The sequence below is a fragment of the Mustela nigripes genome, chromosome 12 (assembly GCF_022355385.1).
Source record: "Mustela nigripes isolate SB6536 chromosome 12, MUSNIG.SB6536, whole genome shotgun sequence".
NCBI classification, from domain to species: domain Eukaryota; kingdom Metazoa; phylum Chordata; class Mammalia; order Carnivora; family Mustelidae; genus Mustela; species Mustela nigripes.
In genome coordinates, this window is record NC_081568.1 from 62,420,173 (window position 1) to 62,448,071 (window position 27,899).

The following is a 27,899-nucleotide window of genomic DNA, read 5'->3' on the forward strand; positions in this document are numbered from 1 at the left end:
GATGAAGCCAGTCCTGGTAGCCCGTCCTCTCTTCCCCGTTGTCAGTTGTGGAACTGACCGTTTCCTCTGGGATCTTCCTCACTGGACAGAGTTTGTCAACTTGACCTCCTTTGTGCAGGTACTCCCTTACTTGGGATTTTCCATGGCCCTGTGAAAGCCTGGGCTCTTGGAGACAGATGACACCCTTGGCTGAGTTCTGCATCACCTAGAGCTATTAATCATGGGGTTTTGAAAACCATGGGTGGTCAGTAAGTTTTCTTTTTAAGCAAGAGTAACACATTTACATGTGCAAAATTCCCACAGTATAGAAAGGCATAAACTGAGGAATGTCTCCATTTCTCTCTTTTCGTAATCCTTCTCACCTCAAAAACCCATCATCGATGTCTATGCTGTCCAAATTAGAAGCCTCTAGCCAGATGTGGCTATACTCATTTAAATTTATCAAAATGAAATAAAATTCAAAATTTAATTCCTCAGTCACACAAGCTGCATTTTGAGTGCTCAACAGCCACAGGAGTCCAGTGACTACCATATTGGATAGCTCAGATTTACAGTATGTTTCCATAATTTCAGAAAGCTCCATTGGATGGCCCAGGAGAGTTTATGTTCCCTTCTAGAGACATTTTTTACACGTCAGCATATATAGAATTATATATGCATGTATACATTTGATATCCTTTTTGTTTTCTCAGATGGGACCATTTCATATATATTCTTCTGTACCTTGCTTTTTTCTCTTAAAAATATAGCTTAGAGATCCTTCTACATCAGTACATTGAGATCTTTTGTGTTCTCGTTAATGACTGTAGAATGAGGGTTTTCATAATCTTACTCAATCAGTCTCTTATTGTTCTAACTTTCAGTCGTTTGTCATTAAAAACCCTGCTGCAGTGAACTTCCTTGTGTATCTACACACACACACACACACACACGAGCACACACACACTCCCACCCATCTTTCATATATTTTACAAGTATATTTGTAGGCTATGAGAATTTTTATCTTATAAGCTTTGCCAAAGAGCCTGTGAATCTTCAATTTTTAATAGATTGGACCAAATCATCTACCAAAATTTTTCCGACCAATCTATACTTCCTCCATCATGGCTACAAGTGTGTTCTTCCCCACATTGCTAGTTTTAACAGTCTTTAAAAGCTTTACCAATTGGATATAGAGAAAATGCCACCTCTTCTTTGTTTAAGTGTATATGTCTTTCATTATCAGTGAGATGGAGTCCCTTTCTGTGTAGCATTTGACTGTGTGACCTTTGCTTCCTTACTCTATTTGGTTGGACCACTTGCTTTTCCTTCCTACAGATTTGTGTGGCCTCTTCCCAAAACTAAGAACTTAGTCATTCTCATTTATTTGGTGCTTTCTTAGTTGTCTTTTGCCTTTTGGTTTTGTTTATGGTGTAACTTCTTTTTTAAGCCTGCGGGATTTCCTACATTTGCTTTAACTTAGATTAATCACCAACTCCAGAAGGCATAAATGAAAATATTGATACATTTAACTCTATAAAAATCAAGGCCTTCTCCCACCCTAAACTCATGTTTTCTTCTAGTACTTTTATGATTTTATTTTCTATATTAAAATTTTGGTCCATTTGAAATTTGTACTGTAAGTAAGTGCAAATTACTGTGAGTAAGGTAGGAATCCAACTTTCTTTGTAAATGGCAGTTTGCCATTTTTTTCCACATTCATTAGTTAATCCTTCCACTCTCTGACTTGACATACCCCCATTTTTAGATAGTGCATTCCCATTTGTATTTGAGTTTACTTCTGGGTTCTCTCTTCTTCCTTTGATCTGACAATTATTTGATGTAAAAAATTGAGACAATACCAAATTGTTGCAATTACATGGTTTTGTTATTTATTATTATTTATTTATTATTTTTAAGTAGGCTTCACACCCAGCATGGAGCTCCATGTGGGGCTTGAACTCACAACCCTGAGATCAAGACCTGAGTTGAAATCAAGAGTCAGATGCTTAACCAACTGAGCCACCCAGGCCCCTCTTAATTACAAACTTTTATAATACATCTTATAATCTGTGTAAATTGTTCTTTCCTTAATCCTTCGACTTTTCAGAAACCCCTTACCCATTCTAGGATGTGTGCTTTTCCAGATAAATATATTTTTTAGGTTCTAAAAACTCATGCTACTTTTTCATTTGGGTTATAAAAATTTATAGATTAATTTGAGGAGAAGCTTCATCTTTAAAATACAGAGTCTATGTAGACACAAATTTAACTTTGCATCTGCTGAAGTCTTTCTTAGAGGTTCTAGTTGAACTTTAAAATCATCTTTATAGTTCTTATTAAATTTATTCCAAAATATTTACCTATTTTTTGTTGATATTTGTAAGAGGGACCTTTTCTTCCATTATATTTTATAACTGGTCATTATTTACACTTAACAAAAATGGTTTTGAATTTTATACCTTTACTTGTCACTACGTAGTTACTAATGTATCTTACTGTTTTTAATAATTTTTTGAAAAAATAATCCTTTGGGTTCTGTACATATATAATCCTTTGGATTCTGTACAGATGATATTGGCATATCTATGCCAATATCAATATCTATGCCAATATCAATATCATATATCAATATATATGCCAATATCATCTGTCAATAATGCTGATATTGTTCCCCTTTATGATATTTAGTTCTCTTGTGTTACTTCTTTGAAGATTGTTTTTAGACTCCTAATGTCATTTTCTTGTCTAATTGCATGGCTCAATACTTTCAAGTCTGCTATTTCTAACATTTGGCCATTTACACTTCAAAAAAAATTTATTTTAGAGAGATGGAGGAGGCACAGAGAGAGAGAGGGAGAAAGAGTCTTAAGCAGACTCCCCACTGAGTGCAGAGCCTGATATGAGGCTCAGTCTCACAACTCTGAGATCATGGCCTGAGCTGAAACCAAGAGTCAGACACTTAACCAACTGTGCCACGTGTGCCTTTGTCACTTACATTTTGATGTTTTTTTTTTCTCCCTAAATGTCTTTTCTGCATGTATGGAGAGGGTCATATGGTTTGTCTTCTTTGACCTGGCATTATGAAAAATTATATGAGTAGATTTTTAACTACAAAGCCATCCGTCCATGTTTTGGTCATGGTGTACTACTGGATTCTATTTGATAATATATTCTTTGGAAATTTTGCTTTAGTCATTTTGTGAATTTGTGTTGAGTAATTTTGTGTGTATGCTGTCTTTGTCAGTGTGGTACTATTATGTGCCTTTGTAAAGAAAATGTATATGCCTTTTTCTTTCTCCATGCTCTAGAAAATTTCAAGGAATAGAGAAATACCGTTTCTTTCAGTTTTTTTTTTCCCCTAAGAATGAACACATAAATTCATCTGGCTTTGTGTTATTGGGAGGGTGTGGGTAGTTATCAGTATATATGTGAAGAAAGAATAAGCAAATTTCATTTGTACCCAGCTTCCTCTCTAAAGCCTTGAAAGCTTATCTTATCTTTTGAAATGCGTTCATTGTCATTCTCTTGATTGTAATTCCCTTCAGCAATATTTCTCTAAGTGGCCCCATTCAGTCAATAAATATTTACAGAATAGACACCATGACCCAGGCCTTGGGGTAGGTGGTGTGGGTGATTCATGGAGGTACCAGACTTGGCGCACGATCTAATATTCCCAGCATCCAACTGAAACCTCCATTTCTGTGCATTTATTTGATTTTAAAGCAACATCATTTATCATTGAATATTAATAGAGCTCAGGGCTCTGTATTTACAGTTTCCCCTTTAGGCATACAAGAATTATTTTTGGCAACAGCTCACTCCATCACACGGCAAATTGTCTTTCCTCTTCTTGGGCTGGAGCGTGCTGTCTTCCGTCTCTGACTCAGGTCTTCCGAGCAGGGCCATGCTGATTGTCCACAGGTAGAGCTCCTGGTGTTACCTCTCTTTACTTCTCTGAGCTAAGCTTTTTTTTTTTTTTTTTTTAAATCAAACCTGTAAAATGGAGATACCAAACTTATTTGGTGATACATGGATGGGAAAACATTGGTAGTGTCAAAATGCAATGGACACCCAGTAAACCTGAATTTATCTCCTTATTTTGGTATTTCCCCAAATACCCTGCTCAGTACTAGACTATGAAGAAGGTACTCATGGAATATGTGTTCAGGTCTAGATTATTTTTAGAGTCCTTGACTGGTCTTCCTACCTCCCAATTTTACTACCTCCAATTCAATTTCCATCCAAAATGCCAGAGTAATATTTAGTGCTTGAATGGAACCACATCAGTAAACACTGGAGAGTAAACATAGGTTAGCTCTCTGGTTCTCCCAGTAAACTCTAGTCTGACACTGGGCTCCTTCTTGAGCTTGTTTACCTTTCAAGCTTCCTTGTTCACCATCACGTACCGTCCACACCCCCATATCTCTGCACTGGCTGTTCTCTCTGCCCGCATCACCTTTCCCCACATCCTTCCAGGCTGGCTCAAGAACCCTCTTGCCTGGTGCGGTCTTCATCACAGCTTGTCTTCTAAGGGGCTCTCCTGAGGGTGGAGACCACGTGTCTGTCATCTCTGCGTCCCATGTGCCTGGCCCTGGGTCTGCTGTGGACTGGGTGTTCTGCCAGTATCTGTTGTCAGGTGTGTGATTAGTCTTTGGGTTACATAGTAAAATATGAATGAGGTTTTCTCCGTTTCAGTTCTCAGAGGAGCCCTGGGGAAATAGTTCTTTAAAACACGAAAATGAGGCCAGGAAAATCAATTGCATTTCTCGGATGCAGGAGATGACGGAAATGCGTGACTTTCCTGAGCCTCCAGGGCACAGCACTATAATGGGGAGTCGGAGGCACCTTTCATTTAACGTGGATTTCAAGCAGGGCCCAGGCTGGAACTCACCAAACCATTCAGCCACCCACTGCTCATGAAATTCAGATGCAGGCTTGCTTGAAAAGCCCCGAGATGCCTTGCACAGCTCCTTTCTTCTTTTTAAGTAATAATGAGCCGGCTGGGCAGCCTTGCCAATGATTTTACAGTTAAACGCCTACGCTCCAAGATACCTCCTTCAATAAGTGGATGGGGCGAAAAGGTCAGTGAAGAGACAGGAGGGTGAATATTGACAGAGTGTCTTCTGGGTTCCAGGCACTGGGCTTGCTGTCTTTATCATATCCTGGACCTTCCTAACTGCCCTGTGATGGGGACATCACTGTAATCACTCCCTTTGTACAGAGGACAAAACAGAGGGTGAGAGAGAGGTGACTTGTCCAAGGCCACACAAGTCAGATAGGAGCCATTTGTGTATCTTCGGAGCAGTCAGTTTTCTTGTCTTTCTCCGTTCCGTCTTCCCCTCCTTCCTTCCTTCTTTCCCCCTCCTGCCTTCCTCCCTCCCCCCCTTCCTTCCTATCTATCGTCTGGACTCTGAATGTTCTAACAGATCCAGTTCCTTTCTTTTGTCAGGCTCTAGTAAACACTGAGCCCATTTTTGCCTCCTGCTCTGAGTACAGGCACTGTTACAACACCTGCTTCCAATTTATGCCCATCTTTGTTTCTTCCACTTACTTCATTACTATTTTCCTCATCTGTGAAATGCAGATAATCATCGTAATCCCTAGCACAGAGGACTGTTGTGTGAAGACGCAACATTATCTGGAGAAACCAGATAATGTCCTCAAAGCAGAACTTGGCACATTGGGAACATTCAGTGAATAGTAGTGATTACTAAATCATGTAACTCAGAAATTGCCCTAAATCATTTCTGGAAAAAGATGGGGAGGGTGTAATAAAAATCAGACGAATGAAACTAGTAAGGTGCCTTTATTTACTCGGCACAGATTTTATTGAACACCTACTGCAGTGAAGCCCTGGCCCGGTACAAGGGCTGCCAAGATGAATCCTTGAGGCTGGAGACCCTCGAGGAACAGACAGCACAGGACCAATATCCAACCGGTTTGCTTAGCCATGGAACCTGTCACTGTGAACATCCCACACTCTATATCTTCTGCCCTGCTTGATTTCCGTGTCTAGGAAGCTGCCCTGACCTAAACCTCACTCCCGACACTTTGGTTTTCTGCGGTCGGGCAAAGAACTGCATTGAGGAAATGACACTGGCCCTTCACTCTGGGTCACGATGCCCGACTCCTCCAACCAGGACTGCTGGGAGGGGTCGGGCCGGGGTCGCCATTGGATAAGCCACAAACAGGGACCCAGATTGCAATCTCCTTAGCGAACTCAGCAGTGGGAGGATAATTTCTTTAGGCTCCAAGCCCTTGCTTTAGTGTTCTATAGAGAGGTCTTTCTGCAGCCCTGCAGGCTGGCTGTGCACTCAACCTTGTGTGTCTGCTGGGTGATTTGCTTGCCTTTGTAGAGTCAGAGCAATTTTTAAGGGACATGCGTTTCCATTATTTGGTGTCAGGGAGAGTGGGCGAAATGCAAGGGTCTGATTCCTACTCCGAGAACACCGTGCAAAAGTTAATTAAGGCTCTGACTCACCAGACCATTTTGATGAAATTAAGAGGTTCAGCTAAGCGTTGGCTATTTCAGTGACAGGAAGTCAAGCAGTTGGCTCTGTAGGCGACTGCTTAAGGAATGTATTTCAGTAATAATGACAGTAATGATATCCAACATTGCTGGGCACTTTACATCCAGTGTCTTTGGGAGTCCTTCCAATGTGTCTGGTAGGTAGTGTCATGAATTTCCATTTTTGCAGATAGGAGATAGAGGCTCAGAGAGGTGGCACTACTTGCTTAAGGTCACACAGCCAGAAAATGGTGGAGCAGAGACTAAATCCCAGGCCAGTCTGGTGTGAGAGCCTGGCTCCTTCTCCTGCCTCCCACTGCTCCCTTTTTAAACCCCTGCATCCCAGTCCCTGCAGAGCCAAAACTGAATTGCTATGCCCCTTGCACCCTGATCCTTTGGAAGCCTTTTGTTTTCTTCATAATAAATTAAAATCATGATCACGGCAGCAGTAGATCAACATCGTGTCCTATCCGCCCAAAGCCCATTTGCCTGCATGTTGGGACAGATTTGTAGCTGCAATCACTCCTTGTGGAAGCAGCAAGGTTTGTGTGACATCTTAATTTACTGAGCTTCCCCGGGTGCCCAAGAGCCTTGGCAAGATTTGCGAGGGTCTCCTTGTCTGGACCATACTTACAAAATGCAGGCGAGGGGGTATAGCTCAGTGGTAGAGCATTTGACTGCAAAATGCAGGCGAGTGACAAGGTTGCAGGAAAAGCTCCAGGGCTCCCGTTGTTCAGCAGCCCAAGCAGGAAAAAGGCCCAGGTGTGCTGAGCAAATGTTAGAAGGCCTTGACCTAGCCTTGCTGTGGGACGCTGGGAAGTGCCCTAGCTTGACCTCAGTAAGACAGGGACAATAACAACTTCATCAAACAGTTGTGTGGACTCGATCAAGCAACGGGTGCAAAACCCTGTGCCTGGCTCACAGCAGAGGCTTGATAAATGTTAGGTCCTTCTTATCCACACCTGCAAATTCCCTTCCTTCCCTGGGGTAGAAGGTGCTGGGCCTCTCTGGAGAGGTTTTGTGGACACATGCTCCGGACCCCTTGAATCCCCCCCACCTGTCCTGTGCAGTAATCAGTCTTTTCCTTCATAGGACTAATTGGGAGCAAGCCCTGATTTCAACCTTTGCTGCTATCTGACCCTGAACCAGTGACTTTTTGGAACCTTATTTCCTGTAAAATAAGATTTAAAAGACTAATTTTATAAGGGCACATTTAAAAGGTGTAATAAAAGAAAACAGTTTTGTGTCTGCTGCCCCCAATTTGAACACTGGGAAATTTCACTTCAAGTTCAGGACCTCTGTGTTTTCTTGAAAAAGCAGAAGATCAGCTGTGATAGGCCCTCCTTCCTGTCCTATGCCACTTTCCTGGGGCCGAGCAGCTGCTGTCCCTGGTGGGATGTGCTCCCTCCAGTGCCCTTGCCCTCTTCCCACATTTATGTTGCTTGTCTGTTCTGTGCTCACACCTAGTGGGAGACTAGGAAACGTTGACTCCCTGCCCCTGGATACATCGTTTAGATCAAGTTGCATTTGTTTATGTCTCTCTTCTACATTTGTATTTATCAGCTTAGAAAGACACAACCTTGTGAAGTAGGGCCTCAGCCTCTCCATCCTATAAAAACATCACCGTCTTAACATACTCTGGTCCAAAACAAACCATGGTTTGAACTTCTGAAACGCAAAATACTTTGGGAGGCCAGAGATTTGTCTCCCACAGAAGCTGGGCCGCCAGACCCTCATTTCTTCTTTCTGAGGATTATGCCAACAGCAAATTACATTGAGAAATAAGCTACTGCTTTGGAATGTTCCAATTTAAATTGTGCTTTTTCTTTTTCAAGCCTCCCACAGTTATTAATGAATTCCTGGCTTGAGCTGGGTCGACACTTGGGCACATTCTTCCTTCTGTGAGGGAATTCCCCTTCCTGGGTTCCGAAAGAGAGTGTCAAATCATTGTTCATATAAAGTTTGGGGCCACAGAGGTTTCCTTTTTCTTTCAAAAGGCAATTTACTGAGCGGGATTCATTTGGGGCCCTAGAGAATAGGCTTCTTTAATGGGTTTTTGGGGGCTTCCACAGGGAGCTGATCTAACAATGTAATAATTCCATTTTTTTGGTTTAGGGATGGAGAGAACCTTTGTCTTCCACTCTACTAGCGGCCACTCCAGAGGAAGTAGTGTGAGTGGAAGGTACACAAGCCTCTGGGGTCAACCTTGGTTCAAATTCTGCTTCTTAATTCATTATTTGAGTTTAACTAGGCAAGCGACTTACCGTCTTCGGGTCTTACGTTCCTCATTTATAAAACAGGAAAACTGAGAAGACCTACAATATAGGGTTGATTTTAAAAAGTTATCAAGAAGAAATAAAGTCAAAACAGCCAACTGTATTTAAATACTCTTACTGCCCATCTTAAACCTTTCCAATGAAATCATCTTGGATGCGGAAGCACGGCCCTGAAGCACAGCCAACTCCCTCTCCAGGAACTGACTCCAGTGAAGGAATTAAACAGAGCATGGGAGTGAACAAAACACGCGCTTATTCTCCAGACCTCTCCTGCCCCACCAGGGTTAGCATTTCTACCCCAGAGGTACTATGACAGAAATTGTTCTGCCCTCCACTGAACATGCACTGCTCCAGAGCAAAGCTGGGCTGATGATCTGTATGATCGCATGGTACCTTTAAGTGCTCCTGGGAGCTAGGGAATCACTCCCATCTTTAGGCAGAGAACCTGAGGCTTAGAGATGTCATAGAACTTACCCAAAGCCATGCAGAAAGCAGGGCGAGGAGCTGGAAGTGGAGAGGGATGTCTGTTTTGAGTCTGCACGGGCCTCTGGGTGGCGCCTACTACTAGTGATGGGGACACTAGTGATGGCTGTCTTCAGTCTTGTCTGGATAGTTCATAAAACCCAAACAATTCTTTTCCTTCTGATTAGGCCGAACAGACCCATGAAGACATCAGGGGTCTTTGTTTTGGTCATTCTGAAAATCTCTCATTCACAGGTATGTCCTTGAGTTCAAGGAATCTAAAATAGGAGAATGAATCCATTAATATTCAATGAATGCGGTTTGTTTGGCATGGGGAAAAAAAATCATTCAAAGCATGGAACTGTGGGACAGTCAAAGGAAATCAGATTTTAAACCTGGACACATCTTTATTTTGAGCCCAGGCGTTGGGCTCAGTATTTCTGCACAGTGATCTCATTTTATCCTCACCCTGGTGCTTCGAAGTAGTTATTATGATCCCAATTTCCAGATGAGAAAGCTGAGGCCTGGGAAATCTAAATGGGACCACCACTGCCTTTCTCCCTCTTTATCAGGACGGAATAGACTGATGATAAAGTGTTCCTCCTGAGGCCACACTAAAACCTCCTTGGCTGACTTGGGAATATTTGGGTCTCGAGGATGGACTCAGCTCCTAGGTGTGACCTAAATGTGAAAATGGGGAGCATCCTGACTGGGCCATGTGACTGTGGAGTCAGCTTACGTACCCACATGTGTACTTCACCGAGAGCTGGGAAGACAAATATTTCAGTGCCAGAATCCTTCCACTCTTTTCTTCTGAGGCTCCCTGCCAAGGACGTCTGTAGGGAAGGAGGCAAAGTACCCCTGGAGTGAGCCGACATCCTGAGAGACAGCTTCTTCTGTGAGCAAAGTGGGCTTGAGGCTATGGGTGGGAGGTCTCGGACAGTCTCTGGCTTCTCATCATGGCCTGTGCACCCTCACCCCAAGGAGGGAGCTTGTACTGCGTTTTGAGAAAAGGGCCATCCAAAGCACAATCGCCACCACCAGAGGGAGGAACACGAAAGCTGGAAGATAGGAGAGAGTGTGTTTGTTCCCAAATCCCAAGGTCAAATCCTAAGGTCAGGCTCACCCAGTGATGACCTGGGTCAAGAGGCCACAAGGAGAGGAGGTATATACTCAAAAAGAGATGGCACAGGCTCCTCCTGGTCAGGAAGAAGAAGACCTTTACCCCATCCTGATCCACGAGGCAAGAAGTAAAGAAGCAATATTCGGGGGCTTGAGCTGGAGAGGCAGGAGCCTGGAACCTGGTGCCTGTCTTTAAGGCATGGGGTCCATAGTAAAGCATGGGCATTCCTGCCAAGCTCTGAGAAATGAGGTCCACAGTGTTTCTCCTTTAGGGGAACCAGAAAAGGGGACAGTGAGGGGAGCTGTACTGGAAGTCTCTGAGACCATCCCCAGGCTGGTGATTCACAAGCAGGAATCCCAGGGCCCGGTATAGAGCTGTACTCAGCACTATGCTTAATTACAGTGAAAAGGAGACAAGGCACAGTAAGCAAAGGAGAAAGGACCCAGTAAAGCACAGACTTCCAGTCTCCTCTGCTCATGGAGTCACGCTGGATGTAGCTCCTCCAGCAACGAGTTGTGACTCGTTGGTGAATGGCATCTACCAGGCAAATCCCAGGGTTCTTACTGGAAGCTGGTCATGTAGGCACCCCGTCCCCTGCATGTACCAATATTCCAGACTCCCAGAAGGAAGTCAGGTGGTCAGCATCACCCATGCTCTCTGTGTAGGATAGGCACAGTGAGCCTACTCTTACTGGTTCTGGAATGAGCCAGTTCCCAGGCACCAGCCAAGTGCCTGCCTTGCAAGTAGACCTTCCAGAGGTAGAGGTCTCAGACTTGGGGCTTTGACTCTTTTTTGGGCATCTCTTTCCCAAGACTCCTCCAGGTGGGGAGGCGCACCTGTCTGTGTGTCTATGAGTCTGTGTGGGGCGGGAGGGGAGAGGAGGTAGAAGATGCGGGTACAGATTCCTTCCTTCTCCTGGACAAAGGCAGCAAATTGAGGAGAGGAGCTGAAATGACGCCTCCCCCAAACACAGCTGCTTCCTGTCCCAGGACCCTCTGCTATGGGGCCACTGTGGCATTGGTAGGCCTGGTTTCTCACCCTTGCAAGGTTTATAAGAAGACATGGGGTGGCTTATCTGCCTCTGAATCCCCACCGGCATTCCTAGGGGTGCCATGCATTGGAACATGAAGGGTGAGTTCCAAACCAATTTTGCTGACCAAACCAATTTTGCTGACCCGATTCTCTCTTTCTCTCTTTCTCTCTTTTAAAATTGACTCTTCTGCCAAGAAAGGGGATTGAGGAATGAAAGTAGCTAATGGAACTGCTATTTGGGCTGCAGGGCCAGCGTCTCCATGGAGATGGGGCTGCAGGCTGAGTCTAGACAAGGGTTGGCTGGGATGCCGGGAGATGGCTGTGTGTCTCCGACTGTGGCTATGAGGTGCATGGAGGACCCCCTGGCTGGACGAGACCTGCCCTACTCTGCTTGGGCCGGCTCCAGGTGTAGCTGAAGCAAATGGGTGTGAGTCCTTCACAGATCCCTCCTGTGTTCTCTGTGGCAGGACCAGGACAAGAACTAAGGCAGGTCACAGAGGCATGGCGCCTGCCCCTGGAAAGTTCCTGGTCTAGTGGGGTAGGCTGATGGGGCAAGAAGTTGTGACAACACAGAGTGCTAAGTGACCATGCCTAGAACCCAGCACCTGGAGGCTTCAGAGTGGCCTCACTCCTGAGGGAAAGGTCTAGGAAAGTTTCCTGTATGTCCAGGGGGAAGGCAGTGGAAAGGCATGTCAGTAGCAGGAAGCCTAAAACTTTCAGGAACTAATGAGAGAGAAAGGGACTGTGTGTGTGTGTGTGTGTGTGTGTGTGTGTGTGTGTGTGTGTCTTTGTATGTCTGTGTGTTGGTGCATAGGTTTCCATGTGTGTGTGTGTGTGTGTGTCTACATGTGTCAGTATGTTGGTCTGTGTGAGTGTGTGTGTGTGGGTCTGTGTGTGTGAGTGAGGGTTTCTGGGGCAAGGTCAGCAGAGGGTTCCTGGGACAGGTGAGCAGAGGCCAGATGATGAAGACAGTACAGTGCTAAGGAAAGACAATGTGTTTTGGATCCAAACAGATCTGGCTTCTAGGTCTTGCTTCACTACTGATGGGCTGGAAAACTCTGGAAACTTACCCAGTACCTACCTGCAACCTTCAGGTTCATTGTCTAGAAAGCAGGAATAGCAGCCATACCCACTTTCTGGGATACTGGATAGGACTGAGTCAGCTAATATTTGTAAAGTGCCAAGTATCTGTCAGTCAAGGATGTGAGCTCCTTGCTCTCTTCTCTTGGAGGCCAGGCAAAGAGTTTTGGTCTTTGCCTTGATCTAATTATAGTTTGTTGGACTTATGTGGAAATGCTGGTTTCTGGGTGTCAGAGAAGTCTGAAGGACCCTAAGTTCTGGGCCCCTACATCAGCTCAGTGTCCTCAGACGATCCTGATGCTCAAAATCATCGTCACACTGTGTCTGGGCATGAGGTCAGCCCTGCCATGGGCCGAGATGGGACCTACAGGTGCTCCCACGAAGTGTGCTGGGGAATAATTTAAGAATATCCCTTTGGAGGCCAGCAGAGATGATGGGGAGATGGACGGGGAGGGGAAGGCAGGAGAAGCCAGAGAAAAGTTTATCCCCATTATCCCCCTTTCTGTGTCATTAGTAAGAATCACTGGTGGGACCCTCAGGCCCTTGGAAGCCCAAAGTTAGACAGCGCTGCTCCTGAGGGGCTGTCCGTCCAGGAGCACAGGTCACTGGAGATGGCAACACAGTCTAATAGCCGATGGTCCTCGTGCTGCAGAAACAGCTGGACCAAACTCAGCTCTGAGGATGCACAATTATAAAAATAACAGCGATGGCCATGAGCAGTAATAGTTCAGCACTTTCAAGTTTATGTGGCACTTTGGCCTTTTGCATTATTCATCTTAGTTGCACCTCGTGACATTTTTGTGTACATCAGTGTAATGACTCTGAGCCATTGGCAGATGGTAAAGTGGAGGTCTGTCCGGGGCTGAGAGGGGCCAGACTTGGTATGTGGGGATACTTCCTCTGTGATCGTAGAGAGCTGGATGGGCCACGAATGGGTAAAATGGGAAGAAGCGGAAGGAATCAGAATTTATGCGGGGATGCACATGGATAAGAATAAATAGAAAGTGTGTAAAAACAGACTCGAGACGATGGCAGGATTGTAATGGGTGTTTTCCTCTTGGATTTCCAATGTTGTTCTTATTATAATGGTGCAGCGCACTCTGGATAAAAATAAACTCTAACACAGCTATAGATCTATCAGCAGGGTAACATATGGTGAGGCAGCTGTATTTCTGAGTTAGACCTGAGCTTAAATTATCACTCGGCCTTCATACATGTCAAGTCATGGCCATCTGTAAAATGGGCACATGGTTAGTACCTTCCACACGGAATTTCAAGGACATGAAGTGATGTGACCCATGAATGTGCTCCATAGGTGCCAACTAAGGTCATTACCATGGGCGGGGCCTAGCCTGAAGGCTTCATGCATTGTCACGTTCTGTCTTAGTAGCCATCCGTGTCTCCCTCATTTTAGAGATAGGTCAGGGATTCCAAAGGCCAAGCAGCTCACCCAGGTCACATAGCAAGTTAGTGATGGAGCTGGGTTTTCGTTCTAGACATTCTGGCTCGAAAGCTCTTCTCTATTAAATGCTTGGTGCTAGGGCCAGGGCCAGCAAATGCAGGATGTCATTGAGGCAGGGTTTATGGAGAATTTGCCGTCCCCTTGCACTTGCCACTCAAGCCCTATTGTCAGGATCTTTGGGACTGAGCCAGGAGCAAGGCACCCGGTGGCCTAATTCTGTCTCTGGAGGTTCCAGCTGTCACATACAAAAGATGAATGTCTGTTGGGTAGCTCTGTTTTTATCTTCCCACAAAGTTTAATTTCCCCGATGCGAGTGGTTCGATTGCTTTGAGGTTTCCAGGGTTTGCATTCTTCATAAAAAGGCTGGTTTCCTGGGCACTGTGATGCCGCGAGGCTGCAGTACACGAATGTGAATGAAATTCACATTTCTTGCCATAATGAGGGTCCTAGATCAGTGTCTCTGCTCGGCAGACAGCGGGAAGCTTTTGTTCTTCTCCTCTGTCTTCCTAACTCCTGGGATTTCCACATCCAGGTGACATACCCCCTTGAATAAGTTAATAGTACAGATTGTCTTTTTTCATTGCATTATTGCAAGCAAAGGCAGCAGCAGCACAGGGAAATGTTTACCAAAATTCTGCTTAAGGTAGTGGTCAGCGTGGAGAACTTTGGAATCAGATATTCCAAAGTTTCCCTCAAGCTCTGCTGCCTCGATTACCAGGAAGCCTTGGGCAGGCTACTCGGTGTCTCTACACTTTTGTTTGCATAGCTGTAAAATGGGGGTCATAACTGGGTTTGCAGGTTTCCCATGAAAGATTTAAAAAAGATGATACGTAAAATGTGCTGGACACAGTACTCTGTACGTTCCGGAACAGTCAGTAAATGACGGCTACTTTTGGCTGAGCCCACGCACCAGGACAACACCGGGCACTTTCGCAGACAATATCTCAATGAATCCTCACAGCAGTCCTGTAGGGTGGGAGTTTTGCCCCCATTTAACAGATAAGGAAATGGGCTCAGAGAGGGGAAGCATCCTGCCCAAAGTCACACAGCTCATCGGAGGCAGACGCAGGCTGAGTGCCCTTTTGGAATGGGGTCACCACTGCTGCGCAGAACTTCATGGGCAGTGCCCAGAATGGCGGGGCCCAGTCCTCCCAGCCATCAGAGAGAAGCTCTCATCTTTGATGGCCACAGGAGACAGACCAGGAGTTCACTCCAGAGGCAACTAATAATTCTTCCAGCGCCAGACGAACTTCTCCGATGACTTTATGCAGTGATTTTATCCAGTCAACCTGCAAGGCAGTGAAACCGTTACGAAGGGCCCTGAAAATTCGCTACTGGTAGTGCTTTGTGCCAAAGAGGAGAAAGAGGGTGAGGAGCAGGGAGTGTGCAATTTGCATTAGCATCCCCTCTACCCAGTGCCAGCCCAGTAGCAGAAGCTGGGACCACAGAGGCAAACGAGATACGGCCCCTGTCCCATGACACACATGACAGGATGAAGAATCCTGGTATGGGGCCAAGTGCTAAGTGGTGGAGGAAAGAAAGTGTGATGAGAGCACAAGTAGGCAAGGGAAGCCTCGCCAGGGAAGGCAACATGCTGTGAGCTGGGTTTTGAAGCATGTCTAAGAGTTCACTGAAAGAGGAAAGGGGGCATAAGAGGAACATATGTTGAGAAAAATGGCAGTCTTCCAGAGGGGTTGGGGCTTTGGGAGTACATGCGCCTCTGTGGCAGTCATGGTGCCGGGCATGGAGTAGGTGATGAGAAACCCTTGCTGCCCAAGGCACTCCCTGGGGAAGGGAGGGTTCAGGGGTATGAAGAGGTCACCACAACAGAAGGAATGCATTCAGGTGGCCAGCGCAGGTCCTGGTACAGGGCCGGGCAGGGAAGGCATAGCAGGCTGGACCAGAAGGCTGAGGACCATTCTCTGTGATGAGGGAGGACACATGGGAATTCCAGGTTGAGATGCACGAGTGCAGGAGGGCTCAGTGGGCTGCGCGTGTCTGGAGGGGACCATGCGAGCCAGGGAATGGCAGCCTGCATGGCTGGAGGTGGCAGAGACAGGCCAGGCTGAGCAGGACATTACCTGAAATATGGGATCGATGTTGTGGGAAGTCGCTCTCCTGAGCAGGACAAAGGTGACCTTGGTCTCAAAGCCCTATGGCATCTTGTCTCACTATTCTCTCCCCTTGTCCCCAGTCTCAGCTCCCCTGCTCCTTCCAGACCCCCTAGGACCCAGCTACTCCCTTAGTGGGTCTCTGGGCTGGTGCCTCATCCTGGATGGCTTTGGCCAGAGTCTTCTTATGTGGGGCTCCCCGGACCACCCTATCCCTGCTATGTGCCATTCCAGATCCCACATGGGGCTTAGTTTAGAATTATTTCTTGGTGATGTGCTTGTTCTGCATCTGACCCTGTCTCTGCCATAAGGTCCTGAGGTGACGACTGTCAGGCAGCATCTGGCTCGTGATAGGCTCTCCATCAGTCCGTGCTGAGTGGTTGCGCGGATGAACGTGTTGGGGGGTAGGAGGCGCCAGGAGACGGGGAGCGGGGACCATCCCTAGCAGGGAGGACTGCACCTCTCAGGAAACCCGAACCTAGCACAGGACCATGTTGTTACATCAGGAAGAGAAGCCGAGGGTCGTAGGACCTCTCTGAGGTTATGCAAACTGAGTCTGTCATTATGGATGTGCAGCCAAGCTTCCCCATGTAAGGCGCTCTTTGGGGGAAGTGGGAGCTTCTTGCTGGGGTCCTCTCTGGGGACCCTTCCAACAACCAAAGCTGTGCACTAGAATCCAGACCAGCCCAAAAGTCCCCCGTCGTCCCCAGGGTCAGCTCCTTGCTCCTCCCCTCTCACATCACCCTGCTCACCTCCTAGGCGCTTCTCAAACCATGCACCCCTTCCACCCTCATGGCCCCATGTCCAGCCTCTGCATTTGGGGCACACCCTGGTGCCTCAGCCTCCCCACTGGCCTCTCTCCCTCCAGCCATGCCCCTGCAAATCTGCCTCCACCTTGCATCCAAGACATCTCTTCAATACAGAGTTTGTATCCCATCACTTCCCTCCTTAAAACCTTCAGGGGCTCCCTGTTTCCCTGGAGATAAAATCCAAGTTGTAGCCTGGTCTTTCCTTGCCACCTGCCCATTTCCCCAGACCTCTCTCTCCCTCACTCATACCCTCTGGGCCAGCCATCTCAAACCAGATGATGTTTCCAGAACAGCCCCAGCTTCCTGTCCACGGTAGACACGACTTCTCTGCCCAGAACCTTCTTCCTTCCCTATTCTGTTTTCTTCCCCGAAGTCACTTCCAACATTACCTCCCCCAGGAGACCTTCTGTGGTCCCCTACTGACCTTAGGCCCAGCAGTCCCCTGAGCTGATGCCCTCAGTCATGGTGTTATCCCTGGTGAGCATGTACACATATCCATCTGTCCAGCTCCCCCTCACCCTATAGGCCGTGAGGCTCCAGGGAGGGCCTGGGCTTGACTCACAGCCCTGTATTCTCTGACCTCCACGGGGTCTTAGGGAATGACTGGCCTCTAGCTGCAGAAGTCATCAAGATTCAGGACAGGGAGACAAAGCCTCCTTCCCTTGAAATGGCCTCTGCTCAGCCTCGTTCCTGGTCTCTTTAGCTTGGCTCAGCAAAATCCCTCAGTGGCTGCACTCCCAGCACCCTTCTCAGCATCGGACTCTGGTCTCTGCCAATGGTACAGGGCACCCTGCCCACCGTCTATGTGTCACAGTCTTCTCAACCCTGTGGGCATATGACAGCCACCTTGGGGCTTGTACCCTACCATTGGAGGTTCTACTGTAGTGGGTCTGGGGCAGGTCCAGAGCACTAGGATTGTTTAAAATGCTGTCCAGGTGACTCTAAGAATGTGTAGCCAGCTTGAGAACCACTCACGCCTAGTCATCCTTGAGTAGAGGTCCTTGTCTTTTGTTGGATGTTACAATCACCCAGAGAGTTCATAAGACTGCCCAGGCCCCGGACCTACCATCCCTGACCCAGTAAATGAGAATCCACTGGGCAGTAGCAATCTTGGCATCAGCATTGAATCCTACAGAATCTTCCCTCCCTCCCTGTCTCCTTCCCTCCCTCTCTCCCTTTCTTTGTTCCAGAAGCATTTACTGGGCTTACCTATCAAGCTCTGGGAGCACTGAGGTGGATCAGACCCTACCCCTCCTCAGTGGGGGCTCAACAGGGCTTAACTCAGAGCTGTTAGGAAGGGAAACCCCCCCCTCCACTGCTCCCTAAAGGGAATGTGTCCCATGGACAGGTGTACGGGGCCCTGCCCTGGCTCCCAGGGCCGCCTCCTCTTCACCAACCGCTGCTTTCCCGGGGACGCCCATGCTGGGTCAGGCCAGAGACTGGGTCTCTGCTTCGTCCGATCACATTAGAATGGGAGCTCTCTGGGGGGCTTCCCTGGACCCTGTACGAGGCTGGCGGTAGTGGCAGACTGGGGGCTGCGGGTCTCTGTTCTCTCCTTGGCGCACGCGCGTTCTGCAGCCATCCTTTGTCTGCGGCTGCACCTGTAAGTGTGTCTGTGTCTCGGTCCTACGCACGGCTCTGGGGAGGGCATGCCAGCAGGACTTCAAGGTCCTTTTGATGGAAAGTATCAACCTGGGTTCTGGGCATTTTTAAAAAAATGCAGATAATACTCACATATCAAATTAACTGAAGTGAAAACTTGAGTGCCATTTATTGCATTCACAACATTGTGCAAGTACCACTTCTACCTAGTTCCAGAACATTGCCCTTGCCCCAAAAGGAGACTCTATTCTCTTTCCCCTTACTCCCAGCCCCTGGCAACTACCACTCTGCATTCTCTCTAAGAACTGACCTATTCTGGATGTTTCTATAAATGGAGTCATAGAATATGTGGCCTTCTATGTCTGGCGTCTCCCACTTAGCATTTTTGCAGGGTCCATCGGCCTTTGTAGTATCTACTAGTACTTCGTTCCTTTTCACAGATAAATAATATTCTATTATATGGCTGGACAGTGTGTTGACTCATTTATTAGTCCATGGACATTTGTATTGTTTCTGCCCTTTGTTATGGGGAAATCTGGGCATTTACAATTCTTTACATCTATACTCCAAACATCTACTGACTGGTATTCCTAGGTCTTTAACATTAGCCTGTGGGCTATGGTGGTCCCCTTCCCTGTACTAATCAAATACTGTCTTCAGTTCCTAAGGGAGTGTAGGCATATGTGGGTCATTTCCTGCTCCAGCTTCCGGCCTCCACTGACATCTCCAACTCTCTCCACATCCTACCTGGGTGATTCCAGTCCCGTCTCTGCACTGTCTCACCCCACCCTACCCGCACCCCAATCTTGGGCAGGAGGCTGGTGCGTGTGCAACAGACTGCAGCCGAGGATTTGGTGTGCAAATGAAGGGGGCGGACAGCCCACTGTGCTGACAGGAGTTTAGATGTGAATTTTGCGTGTCGCCATCTGAAAGGAAAAACTGCTTTTTCTCCATCCTTCCACAATACTTACGATATCAAACGTGCAAGGTTTTCCCTGCATCAGGTAATTCTCCAATTCTCAATGGACGGTGACTAGATGTTCTATAATTTAGCTCACCCCTGACACTAGCTGCTGGAGCTAGCTCACACCTCACAGGGAAGGGGTCCGTCCCACAGGCTGCCCCAATTCAGATGCCAGTCGCAAGTCCCGGCTGCATCTGTGCTCCTGACCAACTGGCCAGTCACTGGCGATTCCTGCCCCTCCCCCTCAGTTTTAATAGTTTGCTAGAACAGCTCATAGAACTCAGGAAAGTGCTTTACTAGTCTTACTGATTTATTACAAAGGATACAAATGAATAGCACCCTGAGGGGATACGCAGGGAGAAGTGTGGACGGGTCCTGGGCACTGGGGCTTCTGTCCCCGTGTAGCATAATGAGGTAAGCCACACTCCTGGCATATGGACATGTTCTTGTTCACCAATCTGGAAACTCTCTAAATCCCTTCAGTTAAGATTTTTATGGAGGCTTGATTACATAGGCATGATTGATGAAATCACTGGCCATTAGTGATTGAACTCAATCTCTCCCCTCCCTGTGGGTGCGGGGGTGGGGTGGAAAGCTCCAACCCTCTAATTCCATGACTGGCCTCCCAGCCCCTGCGACTGGCCCCCCTCCTTAGAGGCTTTCCAAAAGTCACATTATTAACGTAAACTCAAGTATGGTTGGAAGGGGCTCCTTATGAATAATAAAAAACGCTTCTTTCGTCTTTATGGATCTGGGCTATTTCAAGAACCGGGCACAAAACCCAAATATTAGAGCAAAAGATGCTTCTAGTGCTCCTATTATTTAGGAAATTATAAGGGTTTTAGGAGCTCTGTGCCAGGAATTGGGAACAAGACCCAAATATATATTTTCTTCTATCATAATAGCAGCCTGTCCTAAAACTTCATACCCATGGCACAAGGTATTTCTAATGGAGGGGGTCTGCCCATCACGTTTGGATGGACACCACCCATTTCCATCTTCTTCTTGTCCTTTTCAAATGCCTCCCACCCAGTATTTAAAGCTGCCAGCAAACGACTCTGTTCATTTGGAGCAACATAAACTTCCGTGTTTTCTGGTCCTTATAAACCACAACCTGGGGTGGGAAGGAGATGGGATGTGGACACCCAAGGTTGATTTTATTTTTCTTCTGAAACAAAAGAAACCTCCTCTCCACGAGGAGAATTCTGCCATGTTTCTGGGCCAACTGTCTCAAACAGCTACCTGCTTTTCAAAAATAGCATGAAAAAAAAATCTGCATGTAACACTAGGTGCCCCACGCTATGGGGATTACCCTACCTCTTAGTACACGGGGAGTGGGATGGGGCCGGTGCAAGCCTGGACACGCCTTTGAAATTAACCATCTACTCCTTTCTGGTGAATCCTGTCTATTGAGTCTTGTATTATTTTTTTAAAGTTTGCTCGCAGGTAATGGTTAGGAGCTGGGCTTTCACTGTGAGCAATTTGGGGACCATTAGATGCTTCTGAGCAGGCAAGAGACATGCCCTGACTTAGATGTTGAAAGGACCTCCCTGGTTGCTGCAGGCACCGCATCATAGAGGGCAAGAAGGTTGCTAGTCAGAAGCTGCTTGGGGACCGCAGGTGAAAGGTGCCGATGACTCGGCCGGGCTGGAGACAACCAGGAGATCAGAAGCCATCAGACTCTGGGATATTTTCAAAGACAGAAGCCATAGCTTCTGTGGAGACCTGGATGTAGAATATGGGAAAAAGAGTTGAGGATGACTTTCAAGGGGTGCCTGGGTCGCTCAGAAGGTTAAGCCTCTACCTTCCACTCAGGTCATGATCCCAGGGTCCTGGGGTCGAGTTCTGCATCAGGTCCTTGCTCAGCAGAGAGCCTGCTTCTCCCTCTCTGTCTTCCTTTCCCCCTACTCCAGCCCGCTCTCTCTCCCTCTCTCAAATAAACAAATTTTTTTTTTTTTTTTAAAAGGATGACTCCAAGATGTTTGGCCTGAGTGACTATAAAGGTGGACTTGGAGGAAAATGTAGGCGGAACAGATGTGGGACGGCGAGGAGCAGGGGATTAGTTCAGTTGATGTTTCTAAGGTGCCTACTGCATGTCCCAGTGGAGGTGAAAGGGGCAGGTGTATCTGAGGTTGGACTCCAGTAGTGCTGAGGAGGGCAGTGGTGATGGAGGGCAGGAGCACCGGAAGTGACAGGTGGATTAGTGATGCCCCCCGAACACATTCCTTCACCCCTCTGCTTCAGGCTGTGCACCTGAGCACAAACACACTTAACAGAAAATGTGAAAAGCAAACCAGGAAAAGTAAATGAGGGGGGAAATCACACCTTGGGGCCAAGAAGGAGGCTCAGAAAGAATCTAGTAGAAGAGGGAAACTGAGGCCCAAAGAGTACAGGTGGTTTGTTCCAGGTCATACCATGAGTAAGTGACAGAGTGGGACAGAGACAGTCTTCGGGCCGCAGGCTGCTGCTGCTCTTTCTGACACACCGTGTGGCCCACCAGCTCCAGGATTTGAAGGCTGCCTGTGTGCCGGGCTGAAGACAGGTAGGGCCGAGGCTGAATGACTGTCAGCGTTGTTTCCCTCCTAGGTCACCATTCTCGTCAGCCTGGCCCTTGCTTTCCTCGCCTGCATCGTGTTCCTGGTGGTTTACAAAGCCTTCACCTATGACCACAGCTGCCCAGAGGGATTTGTCTATAAGGTAAGGGGCTTCTGGCAGGTGAGTGGCCCCAGGTGACCACCAACCTCAATTAGAGGGTTTATCAACGTCTTCTTTTCACTGGCCTCCAAACTCGGGCAACCTCCCTGTGGACTATTGAGAATGTGGTATGTGTCTGGCAAGCGGTTTCATGAAGGATTTCGTTTCTTTCCAGTAGGCAGTAAAGTTCTTCTTCCCAGATGTTGCTCTCCACAGTCTGGAGTAGGAGGGGGTCCCGCTTCAGGCTGGAGGTCAGCAGTCTGGGAGAGCTCGCTTCCACCCGAGGGGGGCTGGTCCAGCCAGAAAGCTCTGCCTTGGCACCTGTCTTCCTGGTTTGATGTCCGATTCCCAGTTCATTTACTGAGCACCTATTAAAAGTCACAGCCTTTTCTAGATATTTTCATAAACATTATCTCAACCAAGCTGTACACGCATTCTGAAAAAAAGGTTTTATTGCCCCCGTTTAGCATATGAGGAAACAGGGGAAGAACGTTTGGATAAGAGAGTTTTCCAAATCAGCACATTACATTGTCAAGTGTGGGAGTCAAATGGGGGCTGTTGTGTCTTGGAAACACGCATCCTTCAGTTCTGTATGTGGCTTCCTCAGACTCCATTCCTGGTAGTTAAAAGCTGAGGTTCTCAAAGAAGCAACAACTCTCAAGAGGGGACAGCTGAATGGATGATGATGTGTTCACACAAGGGATTTCTGGGCAGCTGTGAAAATGGGTGAGGAAGGTCTCTAGAACCAGGCCTGGATTATCCTCCAGGTTAATAATGAAGAGGAAAAAACCGCTGCCTTTGTGTGAGGAAAGGGCTCGGAGGGGGAGGGATATTTGTTTCTATTTTCAGGAAAAATTCTAGAAGGATCAATGAAAAAACTAGGAAAATTGATACTCGGTGGCGGAGGAAGGAAAAGAGTAGGGGAGATGGGGAAGAAGAGCAGGGCTTCTCTGGAGACCTCTCGCTAGCCATTTGTCCTTGGTATCTGTAAATGACTGGCATATCTAAAAAGTAAATAACCACAAGTCATTCCTGAAAATTAAAAGCAAGCTTGACAAAGAACCTAGCTCTGTATCAATTTGGGGATGTCGACGTACAAAGAAAATAAATATTCCAAATGAGCAGAGTGCATTGACAGTTCACCCACAGTAAAATATATTCTAAGGATATAGAAAGAGGAATCTGAAAGTTGATTCAACAATCTGTCGGTCATAATATTCTTGTTATTTTGTGACCATTTGATGTATGTTGTAGGATAACGCATATAGACAATTCTATCAATGTTTGCTGGGAACCAAAGATTTTGATCTGAGGAGTTACAAATTAAAAAAAACAACAAAAAACCCTAAAACAAAAACAGCCAGAGGCTGCAGCAATGACCCAGAGAAGCAGCTGGAGATGAATGAGCTGGATCAAGAGGTCTGGGGGGATGGGAGGGATGGGGGGTTAGGAGTGCCCTCTACAGCCTCATATTCACTGAGCAGAGGACCGTGGATTAGTATCAACCTCAGGTTTCTTTCTCTCTTTTTTGTAAATGGAGGGATAATTGACATATAACATGTTAGTTTCAAGAATCAATGTGATGATTTGATTATTTGCATATATGTTTAAATCTAGTCTAGGTAACATCCATCACCACATGGTTACAAAAAAAAATTTTTTTCTTATGATAAGAATTCTTAAGATCAACTCTCTTAGCAATGTTTAAATATACAATACAGTGTTCTTAACTACAGTCACCATTGTCCATGACATCCCCAGAGCTTATTTATTTTACCTCTGGAAGTCTGTGCCTTTTAACCACTTCCACCATCTTCACCCCCACACCCCCCGCCTCTAGCAACCACCAGTCTAGCCTCAGGTTTATTTTTTCTGGTTTCGAGCAGGCAGCAGCTTTGAGGTGGTGATGGTGATGATGTTGGGGAAAGAGCGCCGAGGGCCAGGCCCAGGCCAGGTGACATCCCCTACCCTCTGGTTCAGAGCCTCTTGTGGCTGAAGCCCCTAGACGGAGTGGCCATGGGGCAGGGTGGGTTGGAAGCAGTCCGCTGAGCTCCCCCTGACTCTGTCTCTCTCGTCCTCAGCACAAGCGCTGCATCCCGGCCTCCCTGGATGCTTACTACTCATCCCAGGACCCCAACTCCAGAAGCCGCTTCTACACGGTCATCAGCCACTACAGTGTGGCCAAGCAGAGCACCGCTCGGGCCATCGGGCCGTGGCTGTCGGCGGCTGCTGTCATCCATGAGCCCAAGCCGCCCAAGACCCAGGGCCATTAGAGGCCCACCCCCAGCCAGAATGGGGGGCTCAGTGGGGGGGTCCCCTGATGGCTAAGCCAAGCTCCAGTTACAAGACACCACTGTACTCCTGGGATATGGGGGCGGGGGCGGGGCCGGGGTGGGTGGGGGGGATCTCACCGAAATTATCGTGCACTGGAGTTGTCTGAATTGATATTTCTTTTCGTCCTTTGGTATTGTTGATTCGTCCCCAAGTCAGGATTATGTACAAAGGCATGTTTCGTGTTGACTGTTCCCATGTAAGATATTTTCGAAGCCACTGCTTATTACTTGTTAGGAAAATTTAAAAACAGAAAAGGAAACAAAATGAACAAAGAAGGACTAAACTGGCTGCATTGGGAAGATGTTGGTGGGCCGTGAAGAGCACAGACTCTGGGCTGCTTCGCTGAGAAGCTGTAGCCTCCGTGGGGGGTTTGGAAGGTACAGGAAATGTGAGTGATGCAGGCTGGGGCTATGTGGTTAGCCTCGGCTCTGCAGGAGGGGAAGACAGGCAGTCTGGACTGGCCTCGTTGGAGAAGAGGGCTGATCTCGGCATTGTTAGGTCTGGGATTCACAAAACCTAAAGTCAAGAGCACCCACCATGGGTGCATTTTGCTAAGCCAGCCCAGATCACCATACGGGTATCTGAGCTGGGGCTTGGGCCAGCCCCTGCGGCCTGGGGAGGAACAGGTGCAGTCAAAAGCTGAGCAGCAGGCAGACTTTCTCAGTCTTTCTCTTGCGTGGCTAGATCAACACCGGGTACTGCCTATGTTTAAGAGACAGCAGGGTAGGATGGGGGAGAAGGAAGAAGAGGCCGCAGGACAAAGCAAGGCACGGGACAGGCGTATTGCATGTGGCCAAGCTAGAAGCACAGGCACCACATTTTAAAAGTCTTGTTTGCTTGGTGTTTCCCAAAGTGCTAATAGCCATTGGAGGAGTAGTGATAAGGGTCATAGCCGGGAACCTCAGTCTGCAACAATGCCAAGTCACCCATAAAGGAAGCTGAAAAATGTGACCGTCTTTTGCCCACCTGTTGGACTGACAGCCGTCCAACAAGCACCCAAAGTCCCCGATCTAGTTCTAGAAGCTGACTAGGGAGCAGCGTCTGGCATTAACCAGGCCTCTCGCTGTGGTGGGATGCCACCTCCCCCCCAACAGTCACTCCCACATGGTTCTTCGGCAAAGGTTTCTGGGAGCGCCCCCCCACCCCACCCGCGAGATGTGGCTCCAGGCTTGCATGGACAGAACTGGCTGGGAGAGTTGGTTATTTGAGACGTAGTACTGTTTCCCCATGAAGCCCGACAGCCCGGATAACAGACATTCTCTCCTGGCTTGCTATGTTGCCGCAATCATTGTACACAACAGCTGGGTAATAAGACTAGCATAGCTCAAACTATCTTGCCAAATGCTATCATCTGACTTTCCTCCTCCCACCCCATCACCTCGAGTCACCTGTAAATTCATTTGTCATCCGAAGCGGAATAACAAATTGTCCCTAGCAAAACCGCTGAGCGCTTTATAATTTTGTGGTGTATTTTTGTCAGTAGGTAGCAGAGGCTAAGTATTTTTTGGTGTAATTCTTGAACTTTTCTGACAGGAAACAAATAAAGATAGATGTGTCCAAAATTCTTGACCTTCCTTTGCAACCTTCCTCACCTTTTGCTCAGTGAGCTTGGTGGGAAGCTGCCGGGGTCAGAAATCTGTCCCCGAGGTGAGAGTGGGCTCTGGGGGCAGAGTGTCTTGTGAGGCTGTGGCTGGAAGTGGGCTGTGGGGGGACCTCCATCTTCAGGCAGGTGGTCCCAGAAATGATACACCTGGCCACAAGGCCATGTCCCCCTGAGTATCTGCTGAGCACCCATGGAGCGCCAGGCTGTGCTGGGCACGGAGCATTCAGTGATGAACAAGGCATAGTCACCACCCTACATCTGGAGATGGAGTTGGACATGGACACAGATGCTGGCAAAAGAAGAGTCTGAGGATGCCACCGGTATGACAAAATTGGCTGTTAGCCAATAGCTTGAGGAGGAAGGTAATGAGTCATCAGTGGGGTCCTCTTCACCAGAGGCTTTGAGGTTTATTATAACCATGGTAGGGGGTCATTATTGACTCCCATTTCACAGATAAGGAGACTGAGACCCAGAGGGATGGAGAGGTGCCCTAGGGCCATAGCAGATGAGCTGGGATTTGGACCCAGGTCCTTTGGGAAGGTCCTTTGGAAGTTCCTTTGCCCCGCCCCCCCCCAGCCTTCTTCTCTAAGACCCTGAGCCACCTTGTCATGGTTATAGTTCATTCCCCCCAAAAGTCAAGTCATTGTTACCATAAAAGCAAACTAGTTCACTCTCAGCCAAAACTCAGTATCAATGGTTAATATTAAGAATAGCAAACATGCAGGACGCCCAGCTGGCTCAGTTGGTAGAGCATGCAACTCTTGATCTTGGGATTGTGATTTGGATCCCCCGTGACCACCCCCCTCCTCAACCCGGCCCAAAAAAGAATAGCAAACATGTGAATACCCCTTGCTCTGTGCCAGGTACTACATGGGTCATATAACCCTCCATCAGCTCCATGACGTAAGCACCCTCATCATCAACGTCACTGTTGGCACACTGTCATCCTCACCCCCACTTTGGCATGGAGGAACGGAGGCACGGAGCAGTGTGGCCGCCTGCCCAAGGTCACGTGGTTGGGAAGTGGCTGAGCCACGCTCCCGACCCACAGGTTTTAGGACTAGTGTTCTAACCACAGAGCCATTCAGCAGTAACCGCTTACCCCTGCATTTTGCTTGGTAGCTTATGGTTTGCGTTTACAGTGCTTCTCAAACCCAGATGACAGGATGTTTGAGGGAAAGGCTGGGATTGACTCTGGGCAGAGCTGGAGGCTGAGGCTCCAAGTTCATTGCTACACTGAGGACTGGGGCCATTCATGCACGCCTGGTGGGAAGAAGGAAGCTAGCAGGACTCCTGCCCTTTGGGGCAGCCCACGCTGCTGAGTGCTGGTGTGAGACGATCTTACCCGCACCCACAGAGCCCTGGAATTCAGCCTCTCTTCAGGGCAGGGTGAAGCCAGGGCAGGGATCTGGGCGGGCAGCCCGCTCGTGGAGGCAGGCTGATCCATATGGCCAACGTGTAAACACCCACTATTTTTTTCAATTACACAAAGTCAACTAAAGACTTAATGAACACATGTTCAAACATTCTGTCATAAATGGATTTGCCACTCCATTGCCTCAAAAAATAAACCAAAGCCATCTTTTCTGTGGAAGGAACAGGCTATGGGTATGTGACTGGAAAGGAGGGAGACGATGGGGACTAGGTGTTGGGTGACAGATACTTCTGTTTTTAGGGGCAACCCCGGGCCGTATGCTATGTTTGGTGGGGTCATACCTTTCTCAGCAGGAAAAAAAAAAAAAAAAAAAAAAAAAAAAGGATACTAACTCTTCTCATAAGACCCAAGGAGTGGGTGATTAGTCTTAGAAGAGTTTAACCAGAGAGGGTTTGGTCAGGGAAAACTGCTCTGGTTTTGGG

At 47.6% G+C, this 27,899-nt stretch overlaps 1 protein-coding gene across 1 annotated transcript in view; it reads left to right on the forward strand.

Moving 5' to 3' along the window:
* NSG2 (neuronal vesicle trafficking associated 2) overlaps window positions 1–26,009 on the forward strand; it is a 52,465-nt gene extending 26,456 nt beyond the window's left edge. The window contains exons 4-5 of the mRNA XM_059417384.1: window positions 21,998–22,108; window positions 24,187–26,009. Of these exons, the coding sequence (XP_059273367.1) occupies window positions 21,998–22,108; window positions 24,187–24,378 (303 nt within the window). The 3' untranslated portion in view covers window positions 24,379–26,009. The remainder of the gene's footprint in view (window positions 1–21,997; window positions 22,109–24,186) is intronic.
* The last annotated feature ends 1,890 nt before the right edge of the window (window positions 26,010–27,899 follow it).